The sequence below is a fragment of the Terrapene carolina genome, unplaced genomic scaffold (assembly GCF_002925995.2).
Source record: "Terrapene carolina triunguis isolate 2854851 unplaced genomic scaffold, T_m_triunguis-2.0 Scaffold23, whole genome shotgun sequence".
Classification (NCBI taxonomy): Eukaryota; Metazoa; Chordata; order Testudines; family Emydidae; genus Terrapene; species Terrapene triunguis.
In genome coordinates, this window is record NW_020664374.1 from 4586419 (window position 1) to 4608319 (window position 21901).

General features: G+C 42.9%; 1 protein-coding gene across 1 annotated transcript in view; it reads right to left on the reverse strand.

Annotated features, from left to right (window-relative positions):
* Window positions 1-2705: 2705 nt before the first annotated feature.
* The window catches only part of LOC112113617 (probable bifunctional dTTP/UTP pyrophosphatase/methyltransferase protein), a 46774-nt gene continuing 27578 nt past the window's right edge, over window positions 2706-21901 (reverse strand). Inside the window, exons 8-13 of the mRNA XM_026649257.2 lie at window positions 20912-21096; window positions 16380-16512; window positions 14534-14677; window positions 13543-13665; window positions 10698-10927; window positions 2706-2952 (exon numbers count right to left, since the gene is read on the reverse strand). Of these exons, the coding sequence (XP_026505042.1) occupies window positions 10710-10927; window positions 13543-13665; window positions 14534-14677; window positions 16380-16512; window positions 20912-21096 (803 nt within the window). The 3' untranslated portion in view covers window positions 2706-2952; window positions 10698-10709. The remainder of the gene's footprint in view (window positions 2953-10697; window positions 10928-13542; window positions 13666-14533; window positions 14678-16379; window positions 16513-20911; window positions 21097-21901) is intronic.

A 21901-nucleotide genomic window follows, 5' to 3' on the forward strand; every position in this document is an offset into this window, starting at 1 on the left:
TAATTTAATTGTCATAAAGGCCACATATGTATTAAATTATACTTTGCAATTGATAACCTTTTTTCTTTCTAAGATATGCAATTTAATAGTTTTGTCAGCAACCATGTAGTATATACATTTTCTTTTCCACCACCAGCACAGCTTTAGATACAATTCAGGGGTGAGGCAGTAAACTATATATCTGATATGCTTTATCAGCAAAGTTATTCAATTCAGAGGATGATCCAGTTGACTATGAAGCTAGGTGAGCTGTGAATATTTTCTTCAGTGCAGTTCAGAGATGAGACACTTACTCAGAAAGCTAATTTACGGGTTTGACCTGCAGTGAACTTGGTGTGGGTGTGGTGTTACTGTGGTTTTAAGAGAATGAATAGATTCTTCATGGTGTGGGAACTGACAGTTGGATGAAGCAGTTGATTTTAGGTTAGGCTGATAGATTGCCTGGAGTTAAAATGCTCTGTATATATGTTAACAATGTAGGTAATAAAGACTGTTAAATTACTAGCAATGAATTATTATTAAGACTTGTGGATTACTTGAATATAAAACAACACAGTGGGTTCTACATGGCAGTAGAGATCTGCCTCCATAGAGCTTGTCTACACTTAGTCCTGCAGCGGCACAGCTGCACCGGTGCAGCTGCTCTGCTGTAGTGCTTAGTGAAAATGCTGCCTATGCCAACGGGAGTGTTTCTCCCATCGGCGTAGGTATTTCACTTCCCCGAGAGGCAGTAGCTGTGTCGACGGGAGGAGCCCTCTCGTTGACATAGCGCTGTCTAAACTGGGAGTTCGGTCGGTGTCATTGCGTTGCCCTGAGCAATGTAGTTATACTGACATAAGTTTTTACTGTAGACCAGGGCTGGGCCTTTACTGCAAACTTATGCACCCTGTACATGCTATCAGTTCCCATGTTCCTCTTTATTCTATGCTGAAAGTATATTGCAAACTTACAAGCCACACTTCTGTCTGACATTATACCTATTTTTAAAAGTAACATGTAAAATTAGGTTATATCTGAAAGAGATTAGACAAAAAAAAAACGTTATTTTTTCAGCTGTGCATTCGACAGCACTTTGTGTATAGCTAGTTTATTTCTTTTCCCTCTAATAATTTTTACCTGTCCTTTGTGTTGACCTTTCATACAACATGAAACAAAGAAAAAAAAATTAAAACCAGGAAAGTATGATTGAATAACCACAAAAATTGCAGCCCATGAAACAACTGTTAACTCATTTATGTAGTTGACTACATTTCAAAATGACAGTGCCCTTTTATCCTAAAGTGTCATATAACAAGATGCTCTATATGCATCTAAGAATGTTAAGGAAATTATATGCTATTTTAGGACCTGCTCTTATAACTAAATTCACAGGAGCAGACTCCAGTGCCCATACAGATTTAGTTGCTGCTGGATCAATACACATGCACAAGGGTGGCACATGCAACCTTTTTCAGGCAGAGCAGGGACCTGAACCTGCAACTTCTGCTTCACAGCTAAATCCCCTAACAATTGGGATATTGCAGTGATTCTCAAATTTTGTACTGGTGACCCCTTTCACATAGCAAGCCTCTGAGTGCGACCCGCCCCCTTATAAATTAAAAACACTTATAAATATATTTAACACCATTATAAATGCTGGATGCAAAGCGGGGTCTGGGGTGGGGGCTGACAGCTCATGACCCCCCATGTAACAACCTCCCAACCCCCTGAGGGCTCCCGACCCCCAGTTTGAAAACCCTTTGGATATTGGCTATGGTAGGGGGAGGGGAACCTACACATACTTTAACTAGAAAGTTCATCCTGGACCATGAACCCTTTTCCAGTGAAAATTTAATTGAAACTGATACATACCCATGAAAAGTTTTGATTTAATCAAATTGGCATTTTCCACCCAACTCCTCTTCCCCACCGAAAAAGGAAAACAAAAACCCGTTCTGAGGCTTAAGCATGCAACTTAAACTTCTTCTAATATGTTTTGTATGGAATTTATTAGGTTTTTAAAATAAAAATATGGTGGGGTGTGTGTACACATCTAGAATGGAATTGACATGAGCAAACACTTGAAGAAGAACATGGAGAGCCGCACTAACATCCAAGGGAGAGAGTTGGGTGGGAACAGCAGCATGTTCTGGTCTAGAAATAAGGCCAGCCTACACAACACAAAGCAACAAAGTAGTTCATTAGCAATGCCAAAATTATTGTATGACTGTTGGTATGTCTTCTGATTATGGGGTAACTTTAAAAAGTACTAGCAATTCAATGAAGACAGAGCATTACTGCTGCCAAGTGAAGAGGGTAGCTTCTGGCCAGGGCTGGCTCCAGCTTTTTTGCTGCCCCAAGCGGCAAAGAAAAAAATAAAATAAAAGATAAAGCCACAATGGGCGGCACTTCGGCGGCAGCTCTACCGCGCCGCTTCATTCTTCGGCGGCAATTCGGCGGTCAGTCCCTCCCTCCAAAAAGGACTGAGGGACCCGCCGCTGAAGACCCGGACATGCTGCCCCTTTCCATTGGCCACCCCAAGCACCTGCTTCCTTCACTGGTGCCTGGAGCCAGCCCTGCTTCTGGCATTTTACTCACATTTCGGAATGGATATAATCGCTCTCAATTATTGAAGTAGTTTCAGAAAGCTTCCAAAGTCACATATCTCTTGCATAAGCTGTTGATGGGAAACCAATCCTATAATAAAAATCATCAGATGCGATTGCTGATGTGTTCTGGTTTTTATTGCCAAATAACATTTCTTTATTTCTTAGTGCAGAAAACAAAACACATTTCCTGTCAGTTTAATTTCTACATTTGTGAAGCCATGGTGTTCCAGTAAACATCTATATTCGGAGCTATTCCTCTCCTTTCCATCTATCTGGACAAGCATGTTCAAGGACTGCAGCAAAGCTGTGCCCCTTCTTTTCTTCTCATCATCCAACACCATTTTAGCCAGCAAAATTCCACAGCCTAATTTAAACAAACAAAAAAAAACCCCATAATACTAATCTGTGATCAAATTAAGAAAAATTACAACGGCCACATAAAATTGCTTAAAAAATAATACTAGTGGTCTAATTTTGCATTTCAGATGTACTCTCAAGTTACTAGACCAAAATGAGTATATACATACTGTATACATTAGCTCCTTGTAGAGAAAACAATGCCACTCTTTCACAAGATCCAGGGGACACATACCATCGGGCTAGATCACCTCTGTTTCCGTGAGAGGTGGGCTCAGATCTGGTGGACCTGGGTTGGGGTGTGTTTGTGCGGAAGAAATAGGGGTAATGCCACCTTTAGGACCAGGATTTTATAATTGTACTATGAGAATTAATGTATGATTTGATTTCATCCTGCCAGCCACCCTTTTTGAATAGCAGAAAGGAATGACAGACCAAAACAATCCTTATGACTGATTACGGTCACCCTTTTGTTTTAGGATAAATTATAATGTCTACTATGGTTTCCTATATGTATTACAAATTAGGCACTCTAGTTAAGTATATTTCTTTGTTTTAAGGTTTAGAAAATAAGAGACAGGATTTTGTATTGTCTATGATAAATAGATTAGAAAAATGTTGAGGGCCTGAACCACAATGTGAATTGTTTTAGTTGTAAGATTTAGCAAGGCTTGATTTACACTGTATTCTGCTGAATATAAAATACTGCTGTCTGTATACCTTTGAAGGTTTTTGTAAGAGATTGTGTGAATGAGGAATGCATGCATCAGGAAAAGATGAGGTATCAAAGCCATCACAAATGTCAGATGATCAAGAAAAAGTGAGAGACTTGGAAAGACCAGGAGACAAACAGAAAACATCCATTGTATCTGATGCCAAAAATGTTAGCAGCATTGACGACCTCAGAGGTGAGGCAGGCACCCCCGAAGGCAAGACAACAACTAGGAGATAACGATGGGAAGCCGGACAATAACCATCAAATGATAACAGCAGAAAACCCCAAGATTAACACCACTTAAGGACTAATGATTACAGGATGACATTGCAAAATGCATGGACTCAAATGGGAATTTACAACTATAAAGCTGGGGTGTTTTGCCATGGAACTTTGGGTTCAGTCCTGCAAAGCATTGGATCGCGACCGACAGAGCCCAGCTCCTCACTCATGCTTAATCTAACTGGCCATTAGATTGACTCAGGCTACAACAGACTGGTAACTATAAACATCAACTGGTGTGTGTGTAAAGCATATGCTAACTGTTGTATTTTCAATAAATGCGGCATATTTGCCTTCTCCTCTATAAAAGATCCCGTGTGCGACTTATAAGTATAACAACCTCAGTGTCACTCACTGTCCCTATCGTCTCTTAAAAAAACTATTATTTACATTTATATTGCAGTAATCTTCAGAGGACAACTGGAGGACTAAGGATGGGGAGCATTGTACTAGGCACTATCCAAACATAGAAAGTGACAATCCTACAGAAGCCCCTCCACAATTCTTCCATGGGGATAGGGTTCTTTGAGGTGAGGAAGGCCCAGGTGTGAGAATAGAGGGAAGAGACAATGGTGATGCTATTTTCCACTGCATCTTCCTACCTCTTCCACCCAGTAGGGAATATCAGAGTAAGAGAATGCTGACCAAATGAACATTATTTTACTTGCTCTTCTCCACTGCCCTGTGCAGTCATTTACATCAGTGCAAAGTGGGTGTAAAATGCTAACAAATCAGACCAAGAGGTAACATTTTACACTCATTTTGTACCGATATAAATGCCTGCACAAGGTGCAGGACAACAGTGAATCAAATCCCATATCTATGTTCTGCCCCTTGCGATGATTACCTCAGAGGCACTCATGACAGTATGGCTCCTACTGGCAGGTGAGAAGCTTTGAGAGGCATATAGCTTCTTTGTGGATGGCCCAGAGCTCTGATGTATGGGTTATGGGGACCTAATCCCCTTTCTGTCAAGGGTTGAGCATATTGCTGGAGTTCAATAAATAATACAATAAATCAGCTGAAGACATGAAATTCCTTTTGGCTGGGAATGGATAAAGTCCTCTGTCCCAAACCCTGCCTTACAGAGTGTACATACAGCATGCCAAATTCTCACCAGCAGAGAATTTAGCTTTATATAACTGAGGCAGATTTACACCTTTTGAAATAAGTGAATGCTCATTTGGTCATACAACCTGAATACATACAGATTCTGTATTAGGATGTTTTTCCCCTCCCATCCCAGCAACTTTCCTCCACCTGCACAGGCAGAACTGCTGCTCCTGCTCACACTGCAAGTGTTGCTATGTGGAGCAAAGCAAGGCTAGCACTTCTAGGCCACTGCGCCAGCCTTATATTAAAACAGTTGAAGGGTCCTCCCTGGACACTTTGCAAGGAAAACATGAATAGCAAGGCAACTAATATGCTACAGCAAATCACTCAAACATTAGGGACATCTGAATGCCATGAACACAACGTGGACAAAACATATGCAGGGGAATTAAACACGGCCAGTCTGGGAAGGATGCCCATATACCTTACAGAGAGCAAGTGATGATTAGCATAGAAAAGAAAAAAAAGACAACTATAGGTAAGGAGTATTTTACAGTAGGAACGTCGATCCTTGAGAAAGGCTTAGACAGAATTTAACTTGGGTTCAAGGCTTGTCATCCTTATCCTTATAGAAGCAGACAATACTAGGTGAGGTTCTTTGATCTCTTTGCAGGTCAGGAGGAAATGATTGTAAATGGTCCTTGCATTAGCCCAATTCTACACTGGTGTAACTCAAATGAAATTACATTGCTATAAAACAGGAGTGACGCAGCAGTGAATCATGCATTGTATGTTTTGAAAGCTGCAGAGAGAAATCAGAGGTAGAAACATGTATAGGATAGCCCTATAAAAATTAATTTTAAAAGTTCTTGCAGCAAGGCAGCAATAATACACAAGGGCTTCCATTTAGAATAGCATAAGAACATGGGAAAATAGCAATGGGCCCATATATTACACAGTGACTGCAATGGAAGGGCAGTGGGTGGGGGAAAGAGAAAAAGGTAAGTCTGGTGTTGCACAATATAAATGCTTCAAGTAAAAGTAGATGACCTGTGTGTCAGGGCCACTGCAGATTATGTTCTCATTTCTAAGAATGGCAACTAATCTTGTTACAGATTACCCCTAATCCTCATTTATTTTAATAGGCTGCAAGGGCAATGTTGTACGCATTCTCTCTCTCTCTCCATCAAATGGGCTCAATTGGAACCATGAACCTAGTCTTCAACTCCTGGTGGTTGGAGTACTTCAAAAATGAGGGACGTTATTGCTGCTACCTAGTGTCCCCCCGCTCCCTCCATCAACCAATTTAATCCTCACTTCAAGTATAACATGGCAAAACTCCCATTGACTTCCATGGTAGTAGGTTTAGGCCCATTGATAAAGTTCTGTGGGCCAGGGATGCTGCTATTGCTAGAGTGCTTCTCAGCAGGCAAGGCTTGAAAGTATATGAGGAGGGGGAGGTGGGGCTTGCCTAGGCCCCAGCCACAAACCTGCTCTGTAGTTGACCAACCCCAACACTTTGCCTCAGAAATGGAGTCCTTAACTCCATCCCCAATAAGACAGCTGGAGACATGGGAAAGGTCAGGGAGGAGGTGGTGCCTCTCCTAACAACCCATCATGGTGGAAAGACAGCAGGGGATGCAATGAGGGAGCCTGGAAGCCCCCCTGCTCCATCCTAGGACAACGACAAACTGATCCAAAACGAAACTGGCAGCCAAGAAGAGGATGAGGGGGCACAGCCTTTAGACAACACTGCCTAAACTCCTGCACTTGGGGCTCATATTGAGCCACACCACAGCCCCTTTGCTCTCCCAGGCACAGAAAGAGGTTAATATCTGTAGTGAGAGTGCTAGGGCTGCCATTTTTCTATTGGGTCAGGGGGAAAAAATCCAAACAAAACTCTTTGTCTTACATCCCCCCCAGCCCTCAAGGATTCTTCTCAGCTTATCATTCAGTGAGTGAGCATCTGAGCTCTCTTTTCTCTTATTTCCCTCCCTGTGTCTACTGACCTTTTAATCCCCAATATTTTATACCTTTTTACATTCATTTGGTGATCTACTTGGTCTCTCAGACATAACAGTTCCATTACCTGATTTGTCTGGACTTCCTCTATGCCGTTTATACAGACATCCGTAAATGATCCCACATTCAAATAAAAGTGTTGATGAACTTCTGATAAGTGAACTGAATTCATATGAACATCCTCTCATGCATATGAAATCAGACACGCAGACACAAACCCAGTTACATTCATTTCAGTGGGTGGAGGTCCTGATATCAACATGGGCATTCCTACTACTGTGAAGCAGCCTACCACCAAACAGCAAGTAGTGAACAAGTGGACTTTAGTACTGGCAACAGTTCAGACATCTGGATGATACAAAATAATCTCTCATTAAAGATTATGCAGATTTGGATAATTAATTTTAATGGCTCAAAATTATCCTTGACTTAAAACATTGTTCAGACAGTTTTTTCAATAAGGAAACTTTAAGACCCAGTCATTATAACAATAGTGAATAGAAACGAATTTTGTCCAGGGAAGCGGCCTATTAATGTTTGTACCTTTATAAAATCAGATTATTGGTCTGTCTAGTATTCGGAATGTCTATCACTCTCCCAGTAATTCTGTAGTATTTAAAATGATCATAAACTCCTCTCCCTGCCCTGCCCAGCTCTGAATTCCTTGCACACGCTACACTTCCACTGAACTCAGTGGGAGTCTTGACAGTGGAAGGAATAGGCCTGTCAACAGCAAGTGAAAACGTTGCAAATATCTTTCCCCTCTGCTCTCTGAAAGACATACAGCATTGATCTTTCCCGCATGTCAGCAAATCTCTCTGAAATAGTTTGGAGACAAGCTAACAGCACAGAGACACCCGCTGTTGAGCAAAGCACATTCTCCTGCAGCTCATTAGCCACCCTTTGTGAGACATTCAAAACCAGTTAGCGAAAATGATTTTAGCTGTCCCGGTTCACAAAGAATGTTATTTGTTTCAACAGCTGCTTCAGATGCATGTCTTATATGGACTTTTCAAAAGGTAAGCTTCACCCCCCTCCCCCCAACTAATTTTGCAAAGTTAAAGTTAATGCAGACACCCAGCCTCAAGGGATTAATGTGGAGTAAATATATAATGTTGTGCTTTTCTAGTTTAAGACACTGAGTTTATGTTTTAGTCAATTGTATTCTATAAAAGTTTGAAAAACAATAAGTGAGTATACAATAATCAGAGGGCATAACATTAATTTGACGGTATGGTAGAATATGATAGTTCTACAGCTTATGTAAATCAGTCACATGCTTGGTGAGACAGAATCAAACAGTAAAACTTCCATCTGTTGAAATAATAATGCTATCTTTTTTAATGCAGACCAATTAAAAGCAGAAAAAGACCTTTTTTGTACCAAAACAGAGAGAAACTTGTTTTTAGTTTATTTAGTTTTCAGTAGCTGGATATACAGCCTTACCAAATTCTACTCATCCGGGCAAGAAACTGCTACAGGTAAATAAAAATTATCATTATTATTATAGGAAAACATGGGTAAGTAGAGGGTGACACATTTTCATGATGAATTTGCATGGTTGAAACATATTGTAATAAATATGTCCCTCATTGATAATTTAACTCATCCGGGCCCCTTTACCCTGCTCAGTGCTGAAAGAGAAAAGTAATTATGTTAATGACAGACATTTATGGTGCACTTGAGAAGACAAACTCTGCCAGACAAAACTATATAATTCTTGCCCTTGCTAAACGAATCTTTGAAAGTTGCTGATGTCAGCAGCTGAGTGTAAGTACAGCCTCTCCTCTTTTGTCCTGGCTGAGTGGGGATATTGCTATAGAAATCTGCTACAGTCAGTAAATGCACAACTTCCCAGAGATGAAAAACAGTAGCTTTATTTACAGGCAGGAGGGGTTCCACTATAGGTTTAGCAAAATATATTTTATATGAAAAAAAGTCACTATTGAAGAGTTATTAGAAAAAACAGCACATGAAATAGTGCGAAAACCAGAGTGACAAATTAATTGATAATCTGAACATACAATATATACTTATCCCTCCAATTAAAAATCACAGCATGAAAAACTGGCATTTCTATATTCCTCTTCTATCAGCATGGAGTTGGAAAGAAGGGAAGAGCAGTAGTATTTATATAAGGAAATACAGTAACTCCTTGCTTAACGTTGTAATTATGTTCCTGAAAAATACTACTTTAAGCGAAAAGATGTTAAGTGAATCAAATTTCCCCATAAGAATTAATGTAAATGGCGGGGTTAGGTTCCAGGGAAATTTTGGTGAAGTCAGAGGGTGGGATATTTCCCAGGGAATGCCTTACTGCTAAATGATTAACTAGCACTCGGCTGAGCCCTCAAGGGTTAACACGTTGTTAATGTAGCCTCACACTCTACAAGGCAGCAGGAATGGAGGGAGGGGAGACAGCATGGCAGAGAGAGACAGAGACACACACCGTGTGTGTGAGAAAGACACGCATTGCCCCTTTAAGTATGCTGACCCCAATCTAAGTACACTGCCTTTTTAAGTAGATCAGCAAGTTGAGACAGCAGCTGCTGCCAGCAAGCTCCCTCTGTCCTGAGCCCTGTCCTGTCCCCACCCTGCTCTATGGAGATGGGGGTCAGAAGTGGGGGGCGGGGAACACCCTGACATTAGCACCCCTCTTCCCCCCCCAAACACCTCCCTCCCCCTGCACAGCAAGCAGGAGGCTCCCAGGAGCAGCTCCAAGTCAGAGGGCGGGAGCAGCTCCAAGTCAGAGGGCAGGAGCAGCACAGGGCAGTGGGGGAGGGACAGCTGAACTGCCCGGCAATTGATAGCTTGCTGGGTGACTGCCATAGTGGGGAGCTGATAGAGTGGCTGCCGGTCCACCCTGGTTCCAAGCCCCCACCAGCTAGCTCCAATGGGCTGCTCTTTCTGCAAGCAGTGGACAAAGCAGGCAGCTGCCAAACAACGTTATAAAGGAGCATTGCGTAACTTTAAACGAGCATGTTCTCAAATTGATCGGCAAGTAACAACGAAATGTTAACTGGATGACTTTAAGTGAGGTGTTACTGTAAGACAGAAAGAGGATGTCACCATCTAACCCTTTACCACATGGACTCTCCTCTCGAGAACAGCTGTATTTGAGTGGTATCATTCAGGCTCTCAGTTTGAGAGAGTGTGGGTGGCCAATTCACTTGTAAGACAGCCTCTACAGAGGCTGCAGTGAAATTATGGTCACTGTAGGACCTGAGTCTACAGTAGTAAAGATCCTTGTGACATGACAGCTATGGGTGGGAGTTTCACAGACACCTAAGTGACGAAGGGGCACTTGCCTATGATCCTAAGACACTTCTGAAAATCCCACCTTTTTCTTTTTTTTATTCCTGTTTGCAAAAACATGCATTTCAAGGTTGTTTCCCTCTTCTGCTTCTGAGCAAAGCACTAAGTCCAATGAGCAAAAGGAAAAAGCACCCCAAAATTGCCAAAGTTGTACAAAGTGCACTTTTGTAAAGACAAATGCAATGATTGGTAACTACTGAATAAGTTGCTTGAGGAGCAAGAAAATTCCTGCAGCTTTCGACCATTTTCCAGAGAACTTTATACACAGTTCATACTGTACCTAAGCAATTGACAAAACAATCCATATTATGGCTGGTTGATGGTTGTATGAAAGTTAAGTTACAAAAGCTCAGTGCCACACTTACTTGCAGTGCAAACTAATGTGCAGAAGTTTTCTTAAAGCCCAAAATCGCATCTAAAATGTTTCCTGTAATCTTAATTTGCACATTGGTGAATCCATATTTCTCCAGTAGTTGCTTATACTCCGAGCCACTTCTCTGCTTGCCTTCAGTCATACTGAGGGACTGTAATACTGCTCTAGGAGGGTGTGTCTTCTCTTCATCGAGCACAATTTCTGCCAGTAGCAAGGCACTTCCTGTGTTTCCAAAACAACAACCAAAAATGGTTCAATAAAATATTCTTAGCTTCCAAACTGCAATGCTGTTGGTTCAAATGCTATTATAAATGGGGAAGATGTGTACCTAAGATTGATGTGTTAGTGAGTTTGCTGTGTGAGCCTCTGGAGAACATTTCCCTTTCATTTCTCACCCTGAAGTGGAGAGGTAGTTATTTCATGCTAGGAGGATAAGGGAACTTTCAGAGTTTTCTTAAGTTTTCTGATTTGTGAAACAACCTATTATTTTATCCCCTGTCAAAGCACATTGTCTCAAGCTAACAAGAGACTATTCTAAAGGTATAAAACATGAAGGTGTTGGAGAATTGTCCTAAAGTATTTCATACAGCCCAGATGTAATTCTATTTCATAGAAAAGGGTTCAAGGCCTCTATAGTGACCATTTCCTGCTAGATTAGGAAGTTAGTAAGGCATACGAGAAGGCAGGCATTCCTCCCTTTGGTTTTCAGGGGTGATTCAGCAAACAGCATGGTTACTACTTGAAGTAAAAGTTATCAGCTAATGATATCATTAAGGCCTCCCATTATAAATGTCATCAGCCAATCACAGAGACTCCTTTGCGGCAACATTTAGCCACAAGGTATTCCAAACTGTCCTTTGAAGCAAGCGGCCTGGGTTTTCTCTTACTGCTCTCTACCTCCACTGCTTGCAAGGTCTTTTTGTTATGTCTCCTGTTCTCCATCCTACATGAAAAGCTACTGGCAAATGCAGTTATCATTTGGTTATCACCTTTGCCCTCCTCAGTCCTACAAATAGTTCCCTCCTCCCTTTGGTATTTTTATATTGTACGTAGGGTATGGTACAGCATATGCAGAGCCATCCCTAGGGAGTGCAGGGCCCGGGACATAGGCATCGAATTTCTATCTGCCAGGGGGGTGCTTCCCCCAGCCCCCCCCCCCCCCCCCCCCCCCCCCCCGGCCCCCCCCCCACCTCGCCTCTTCCCACCCCCGCCCCACCTCTTCTGCACCCTTCCACCCTCTCCCCCAAGTGTGCTGCACCCTCGCTCCTCTCCCCTCCCCCGCAGCGCCTCCAGTCGTGGCGAAATGGGAGGGAGGGGGAGGTGCTGATCGGCAGGGCCTGCCGGCTGACAGGAAGCACTGGGAGGAGAGGGGGGTGGGGGGGGAGCTCCTCCTCGCCCCCCGCCTTTCCCCCACCTCACCTCCCCACCCACCTCCTAACCAAGCGCGGGCCCCCCCAAAGCACAAGGCCCGGGGCTGGTCGCCTCGATTTGCTGGACCCTAGGGATGGCTCTGGGCATATGTGAGGTTCCTATTTCAGGAACACTTCATTATTTTTATTCCAATAACATCCAGAATATGCTAAGCAACACACACACACACACCCCCATCTCCTGAAGAGTTTACCATCAAGGGCCCTGATCCTGAAAACATTTATGCACATTTAACTTTATGCACATGAGTAATCCCATTGAGTTCAATGGCTCTACTCTCATGAGTTAATGTAAGCATATGCGTAAGTGTTTACAGGTTCAGGGTCGATGGTGGAAAGCAACACACTAAGGGGGAGGGAGAGAGAGAGAGACAGACAATCAAAAATTTTTATATAAATGATAGATTTAGAAGTTAAATATAAATAAGTGAATTGATGGTTCCTTTGTACAATGACAGCCTTGATAACTTTTTGCTTCTTAGTATATTGTGCCTAACACAATTTGTAAAGGCTTCTATTTTAAGATGGGGAAGAAAAAATTGATGACAGACATGTTTATCTTTAATTGCAGTCATTGCAAACTGCTACCCATAAAATCCTTCTGCTATTAAGCACTATACTGTAAACACTAAGGCCTTGTCTACACTGGCAAGTTACTGCGCAGTAAAGCAGCTTTCTGCAGTGTAACTCCCGAGGTGTACACACTGCCAAGCCACTTAGTGCGCAGAAACTCCTCAGTTGCAGCATTGCAAAAAAAACCACCTCAACAAGAGTTGTAATCCTTAAAGCACAGAGACTCCAGCGCTGTATTGGCTGTGTAAACACATTACAGTGCAGAAAGCACTCAACTGGCCTCCATAATCCCTCAAGTGGCTGCTCTGCAGAGAGCTGGGGAGGGAGGCGGGGTCTGATGTCGGGGGTTCCCTCTCCCCCTGCCTCAGGACTGGTTGCTTCCTGCCGCTGTCTGAACTTACAAGACAGCATGCTGAGACACGCTCTGTCCCCCAAAACACAGTCTCTCCCGCCCCTCCATACACACACACACACACACACACCGTCACATACACTGCTCTCCCCCTCCCCACTTCAGTTGAAAAGCAGCTGGCAATGTAGTAGGATGCACATGGAAAATGGAATTGGGAAACCTGCATCATGTGATGCTGTGCCTGCCCCATGAGGCATTGCAAACCCTTCCCAAAGCACCTTGCGGCCAGTAGGATAGCTACCACAATGCACTGCTCTCTTTGCCGTTGCAAGAGCTGCTAATGTGGATGCACTCCAGCGTCACAAGAAGCACAGTGTGGACATGCAACAGCGTTTTAATAAAAGTGGTATAACTTGTTGCGCAGAAACTTGCCAGTGCAGACATACCCTAAAAAAAAAACCCACAAGATGAAAAACCCTTACCTGGTTTGCAAATACTTGATATTTTGCTTAACAATATGTGAATCTTTTCATCATTCAAGTCATGTAGAATTAGTGAAAGGATGTAAAGATCTGCTTCTGGAAGATTATCTTTGAAGAAGTCACCTGTTAGAAAATGTATATTTGGTATGATACAATTCTATAAAGCAAAGTGAAAGATATTTAGGGGAATATGTATGTTTATTTATAGTTGGATGTAGTTTAGGGATGCAGAATATGCAAGGTAAGATAATTTCAGTGTCAGTTTAGTTTTAATGTACATTTGATTTTGAACTTTCTTCTGCTCCAATTAGCAAGTCCATGAAAAGTTTTAGAAACAAGGAGGGGAACCAGAGCTTGCATCCTGAAAAAAATAGGGAGTCAGTAGAGGTGATGGGGACAGGTTTTTCTGTATGCAACTTCCTACATTTGCTGGAATTCAGAACTCAGAACTGGTGAGCCAAAGTAAAGGGAGTTTCAATAGTTAAGAAGACATGAAGTCATGAATAAAGACTTCAGCACTGGTTATGCACTGTGCTACACATCTAATATTTTGATTTGCAGTTACAGAAGACATGGTGAGAGAAGGACAATTCATGTCAAGAATACTGTAAAGTTTATGAACCGTGTAGAAGCCTGAGTCAAGAAGTGAAATGGAATTGTGCTGGTAATGGAAGTATCCTCAAGCAAGTTAATACGGCATACACAGGAGGAGTGTCCAGTCAGGCCCCTCACTGGTGTCACTTAAGCCATGTCTCCTCAGTCCACCACTATTTTCCACTCTCACCCAGTCTCTTTTTACCCTGCTGTCTTATGAGGAAATGAAGGAACATGCAAGGACCCAAGACTTTCACTCAACATGGAGGATTCTGCCTTGTGCTTAACCTTGTTTGCCCCCAGACATAGCTTCTGCTTACGCTTTCGCTGGAGCAGACCAGTGTGTTCTGGCCATGCTGCACAGTGAACCAGGATTGGCAGCCTAATAGTTAGTTACCTGCTGTGAACATCACTGGAGTTATGTGCTGTCCTGAAGGCTGAAAGCAAGAGACATTTGCAATGACGTCTGGAAGGTCAAATACAGTTATGTTTAGGTTTGGGTATTTTTGTACTAGCTCATGGGCCAGAACTCCAGTGCAACCTGTAGTAAGTAAAAAATAACTAAATGAACCTTTTCCTTTGTATCTGCAGACATTTTAAAAGTTCATATTATACCTTACCCGACTACAACAGCACTAAGTTAAGGATGGGGTGGCCAAGAGACTCTACAGGGGACATGGGAGCTAGTGTTGCCTCGTGGACACAGGTCTGGAGTGGGACTAAGGAGACCTAGGTTCTATTCTTGGCTTTCCCACTAGCCTGCTGGATCTATGTGGGCAAGTCACTTACTGTCTCTGTGCCTCAGTTTCCCTGAGATTAATGACATTGACCTCCTTTGTAATCTATGGATGCAGAGCTAGGCATTATTATTACTGCAAGGTAATTCTTGTATAGTTTGAATAGTGCTCCTGTTGGGGGGCACAGGATGCAAGGAAAGGAGTAGGAGCACCAAGCTCTGTGGAGGTTCACTGGTAAAAGCAGTTCCAACCGTGGAGTGTGCTGGTCCCTATGTGCTGTCCACCCTCCCACCCCCTGGGCAGCACAGTTCTCTCAGGAACTCTCTTTTACGCAGTCTTTTGCCTGCATAATACACCCTCTCTGTGGAGGTGCAGGCAGAGCTAGCAATAGCATTAACTCCATGCTGATTCCTACAGACAGTGTGCCCTGGAGAATGGTGGTTCTCCAATTGGATCCCTTTGAGGACTGGAATTGGAACATTGCAGTGCTAAGCTACAAAACAATACCAAATACTTGTAGGGGGCATCTTGGATTTGTATCCAATTTGAGATTTTGTGTCTGAAAGTTTTAAAATTTTCTAAATTCAATTACAATTTTAACTCTAATCCAGGGATCGGCAACCTTTGGCATGCGGCCCGCCAGGCCGGGCCGGTTTGTTTACCTGCCGTGTCCGCAGGTTTGGCTGATCGCGGCTCTCACTGGCCGCGGTTCGCCACTCCAGGCCAATGGGGGCTGTGGGAAGCGGCGGCCAACACATCCCTCGGCCTGCGCTGCTTCCCGCAGCTCCCATTGGCCTGGAGCGGTGAACTGCGGCCAGTGGGAGCTGCGATCGGCCAAACCTGCAGATGCGGCAGGTAAGCAAACCGGCCCGGCCCGCCAGGCTGCTTACCCTGGCGTGCCGCGTGCCAAAGGTTGCCAATCCCTGCTTTAATCAGTTTAATATTTAGCACTTCCATAGTGCTTTTCCAAGTTCTTTACACAGGTGGATAAGCATTTTACAAGTGACCAAGGTCAAGATTTTCAATAGTGATTAGTGATTTTGGGTGTCCAATATAAGACACCTGAAAGGGCCCTGGATTTCAGAAAATGCTCTGTAAACCCTCTGTAAAGCAGGCCCCTTTAAACTAACTCAAGTTTTGCACCAAAAATAGAGGCATCCAAACGTCAATCATTTCTGAAAATCTTGACATAATTAACATGTGAAGATCACACAGTAAGGCAATGGCGGAGCTAGAAATGGAATTCCCAGTCCCAGCTACTGAACCACATTGCTTCTCCTGGGGGAAAACCCCTCCCCCACTTAACAGCCATACTCAAAGTAAATGAACAGTATTTTAAGCTAGTGTACTTCCATTTAACTTCATTTTAGCTTTCTATCAAAGCTAATAACAGCAGAAAATTTACCAGTTAGAGAGCAACAATTGTAATTTTTTATTAGATTTTCTTAAAACTATGATGTACGTATATTTCATTAATTTGTATACAAGTCAGTCTAGTAGCAATACCTCCCAAATCACAGACAGATCTAAACGGTGAAAGATCAAAAGATGTTGCCACGTCTCTTGCTGTCAATTTCGCAATGCTATGCATGGCAGTCATGAAACGCTGCTTTGCCTCCACACTGTGATAACAGGAATCCTTAAAAACAGAATACAAAGATTTTATTTATGCACTTAATTTATTGTGATTTAAACAACTGAAAAGATGCCTATCCAAGGGTCTCGGTGCTCTACCACACCATTAATACCATAACTCAATCTATGGTATTTGCCACTGTTGTTGTAGTAGCTGCATTGGTCCCAGAATATGAGAGCGACAAGGTGGGTGAGGTAATATCTTTTATTGGACTAAGTTTTGTAGGTGAAAGAGACAAGCCTTCGAGTTACACAGAGCTCTTCTTCAGGTCAGGGAAATGTATGCAGAGTGTCACAGCTAAATACAAGATTGTATTAAGATTGGAACAGATTGTTTAGCAAAAGTAGTTAACACATTTCTGATCACAGATTTCCATCACAACTTCAGCAACCACCACCCATCCATCCAACTCTCTAGAACATTCCTGCACCTGCATCAACTTCCTGGACACCACGATCAGCTTCAACAATGGAACCCTACAGACAGCAACACACAAGAAACCCACGATCACTGCACTTACCTTCACAGATCCAGTAATCACCTCAAACACACCAAGAAATTGGTTATCTACAGCCAGGTACTCAGATACCACAGAATGTGCTCCGAGGAGAAAGTCCGGGATACACACCTTAGCACACTTAAGGATGCCTTCACCAAATAATGACATTCCACCAGGGAAGTAGATTGCATCATAGAAGAGACTACCCAAATAGAACCTGCTTCAATACAGAAGTAAAAAAAGCCTCTAGCCTCACACCCCTAGTTCTCACCTATCACCACACACTGGAACTCATAGGGGGTATCAATTATAACCCACACTAAACATCAGAAACAAGCTCCCCGTAGACCAGTACCCACCAACTCAAAGTGGCACCAGACCCTTCCAGAACAACAGGTGTAAAACCTGCAGACATACCTCCATTGCTACGATGATCAATACCTACACAACACACCTTTCAACATCCATGGGTCCTACACATGCCTATCACAACATGTGGTTTACCTCAACCAGTGCACTAAATGCCCCAACAACAACCAGACAATCACCAACTCTCAAATGAACTCACACAGAAAAAAGCCAAAAAACACCTTAACACCAGTGGGTGAACACTTTTCACAGAACAATCACTCCATATCTGACTTCTCAGTCCTCATCCTCAAAAGGGACCTGCATAATACCTTGAAAAACATGAGCCTGGGAGCTTAAATTCATAACTTTGCTATACCTGAAAAATAATTGTCTTAATTGTCATTGGCTTATTACAACAATTTGTAACCCCCCTTTTTTGTCATATGACTGCAGAGGTGTTAACTGTTCACTTCATTTTGAATGGTCTCTTATAATAGATTGTTTAGCTTAAGTAGTTAACATCTGTTACACGTTGTATTTAGCTGTGACACACTGAGTACCTTTCCCAGACCTGAAGAAGAGCTCTGTGTAGCTCGAAAGCTACTCTCTTTCACTAACTGAAGTTGTCCAATAAAAGATATTACCTCACCCAGCCTGTCTCTCTAATAACTCAATCTAAGCAGATTTTAAATGATCAATTCAATAGGAACTAGCCAGCCAGCCACCTACAAGTCCTTTCCTCCCCTTCATCATTGTGGGAAGCATACCCTCAGCCCATTCTAAAAACCTGATCAAACAAATTTCTTTTCCAGCATGCTAGGAAGGTTACCAAATGCCGATTATTTTGGACTAAGCTCCAGAGTTCTGGAGACCTTCCAAAAAACGACCTGCCAACTGCCCCCTCTTTTATAAGGATGGGAATCCGGCTTGAGCACCCCTGCTGGCTGGAGCCAGGGCAGTATGGCACAGAGAAAGAGGCAATCCATCAGGGGATAACAAAATGCTTTCTTTAACCAGTTATACCTGTGGCATATGCATTTATATAATAATTAAGCTCCATTCAAGAGAGCTAGGGGTCCGTTTATACTGTAAACTTATTTTGAGAGAAAGGAGTGAATCTTTGCATCTAAATTGTTTTGGGGTTGTTTTTTCCTGCTATGTTTCCTAACTGTTTTCATTGAATGCTGACATTTATTTATATCTATAACTCTTTGGCAGCAGGAACTTCTTAGCAGGCATTATGTAACTGGAAGTTATATAAAGAAAAGAAATGGCTTCTTAACAGATTGCTTTCCTGGGCTCCAGCAGTGATTTTCAGTGCAGAGCAGAGCAGAGTATATTTTTGTATTAATCTGAAATTTCAGAGAGGCTAACTGGCTGAGCGAAAGGAGGGGGAAAAAAATGGACCCAGTTGAAGAAGCGAGCGTGTTCCACCCTCTCAACTGAGAAGAGACACAGAGAAAAGATGGTAGTGTAGATGGAAGTAGACTACTGATCATGCTAGAGCAGTGTTTCTCAAACTGGGGTCGCCACTTGTGTAGGGAAAGCCCCTGGCAGGCCGGACCGGTTTGTTTACCTGCCCCGTCCGATCACAGCTCCCACTGGCCGCAGTTCACCGCTGCAGGCCAATGGGAGCCGCTGGAAGCGGTGCGGGCCGAGGGACCTACTGGCCGCCACTTCCAGCAGCCCCCATTGGCCTGCAGCGGCGAACCGTGGCCAGTGGGAGCCGTGATCGGCTGGACCTGCGGAAGGGGCATCTAAACAAACCGGCCCGGCCTGCCAGGGGCTTTCCATACACAAGCGGCGACCCCAGTTTGAGAAACACTGTGCTAGAGAAAGGCAGCTAAAGTGTGTGGAGAAAGCCCAAAGAGTTTGGAAAACCTAGAAGGTAGTTTGCAATGGAATTCTGGGCCATCTAAGAAGGAATACAATCTCCCTTCCTGAGGCAGAGAGAAGTTTGGCTATAGCATTCCTGATTCCCTGAAGTTTGGAAAAGAGGAATTTGGGAAGACTATCATAGGGAAATGAAATAAAGATAAATAAATGCCTAGTAGATATACTCATTGTGAGACCGTAACTGAGTCACTTACCCTATGTATGCCACAGTTTGTGCAACTGTAAAATGGGAATACTTACCTAAATGATGCTGACAGAATTGATTAGCTAATGCTTATAAAACGCTAAATTTCTTGGGTGAGAGGAGATAGTCCATGATTTTTAAAAATGTGCCAAAGCCTCTCACCATCCCTCTAAGCACAACTACATAAATGTTACACACAGAACAAGAGTAACTGACTGATGTGAAAGTAAACCGACTCAGTCTTACCCTTCAAATGTGGGTGAAACCTGAGCAAACGGTTGGGCTTTATCAGAGTGTGACCTTGGCACAGTGTACCAGGTGAATGTAGGAAGCACATTCCAGAGGTGAGGGCTTTTCAATGGAAACAGCTGCCCCTGGCTTCCTGATATTCAAATCTAGAGCCTGGAAATGAGAGTGCATCAACTGATCTCCACTGCTGTCATGGTGCACAGGGAAAAAGTGTATTCCGATCCCCCAAGTTCATGCAAGCACTTGACAGGGTTGCTCAGTATCTTCAAGTCAATATTCTCCCATCAAGGGCAGTCCAACACCTCCCAAGAGGCGCTCAGCACCTTGCAGAAAGAAACTCCTAGTCCCTACACTCCTCCAAGCTTCTTCTACACAGACAATCCATTAGCTCCTGGACCTCTGCCACCCATGGTGCTGCATGCCCTCTGCTTCCCCATCCCCCCATCAACTCCAGCCCCCTTCTGTGACAAGCGCACAAAATGCGAGAGAAAATATGGCAGGGGAGTGGCCTTTGTGGGGTGTTTGTAGTGCAAAGAGAATATTGGCAAAGGGGTAAATTGTACAGTCCTTGCAAAGCTACAAATGGCATGATACATATGACCCTAATTGCACATGAGATAGAAATAAATGAGACAAATACTTAGAGGGAGACTCAAGGGAAGGAGAATTCTGAAAAATCTTTGAATCAATGCAAGGCAGATTTATAGACATGCTCAGATAAAGGAAGAATAAGTTTGGTGTCAAAGCAGATTCTGGTCAGGAGCAAAGTTAAGCTCAGATCTTGTCTCAATTCCACTATAAAAATGCTGAAATATTTCTGGTCTTCTGCTGAAATCAGTTTTGGATGACAAGCTTTCAGGAGAGATGAAGTACATATGTTGTAGATATTAATTCTGGGTTTTGGTAACTACACTGTGACATTCCAATTGCCTCAGCACCCTACCGCCCAATCCTGCACCATTAAAGTCAATGTGAGTTTTGCCATTGACTTTAATGGGAGCAGGATCAGGGCCGTAAAGAGTCAAATATATTGGTATTTGAGACATTTCTGATCGTTTATTCACATTCCTAGATTATGATAATCTGTGTGACGACATGCTCAATCTACAATTCTCATTAGTCAATTTTTCTGGGCCCTATGGTTTTTCCAACTTGATAATGATTTCCTGTTCTTCAGTGCACAAGTAGCATAAAGACAAAATAAGGACCAGAGTCTGCATTACCTGAAACAAGTCCTCTGTTTCCTTTCCAAAAGCCTGATGGGTCTGCATGGTCCCCTCTTTGACAGCAGCCTCCAGGTGTGTAAAGAGATGCCAAAGGCGGTCATTACAATGGATAATGTAGCCATGAAGTGAATATTCTCTGTCCGACACCAGATATGTGTTCGCTGAATCTGTATTACTGTAACCTTAAGGGGTGGGAAAAAACCCTGTTAACTAGTTTTTTTGCAGTGTTGTAGCAGCAGCCATGTAACTAGTGACTAGTTTTGCTATACAAATCAGTATAATTTTCAGTTAAATGTTTGCGGTAAGATTCTCCTCTGGTGTAGTATGGACAGCTCCACTGACTCCAGCAGATTTACACCAGCTGAATACCTGCCTCTTGATCTGCAACATATTTAATTAAAAAAAAAATCAAATTACATTTGCTTTGTTCAGTCTGTACACACTGTCCAGTTGATTTGCATAGCCATACGTTATCTACATCACAGCAAGTTCAACACAAAACAGCAATTTGCAGTTAAGATACCAAAGAATAGATTTAGATGTTCTTTCTTTTCATGTTACAGATGTGACACAAACCAGAAGTTATTACTGAGAAAAGCCCAGCTCCCTGCTCGTAATATGTCTCAGTGATTGTGAAATTAAAAGTGCTCTCTTTTTTAATTGGATTTTAAAAGCCAATAAGTAATGTGTAGTAGTAGTAGTGAATATTTATTTTATGACAACACTCAAAGGCCCCAATCAGGATTGGAGTGTCACTGTACTAGGTGCTGTACAACCATAGGGTATGTCTATCCTACAAACCTAAGTTGACCTATATTAGATCGATTTACAGCCACTGCAGTAATTACTGTGGTGGTGCATGTCCACACTACCATCCTTGGGTCAGTGGTGTGCATCCACCGACCTAAGACGTGTGTGTGTGTGTGTGTGTGTGTGTGTGTGTGTCTGTGTCTGTGTCTGTGTCTGTGTCTGTGTCTGTGTCTGTGT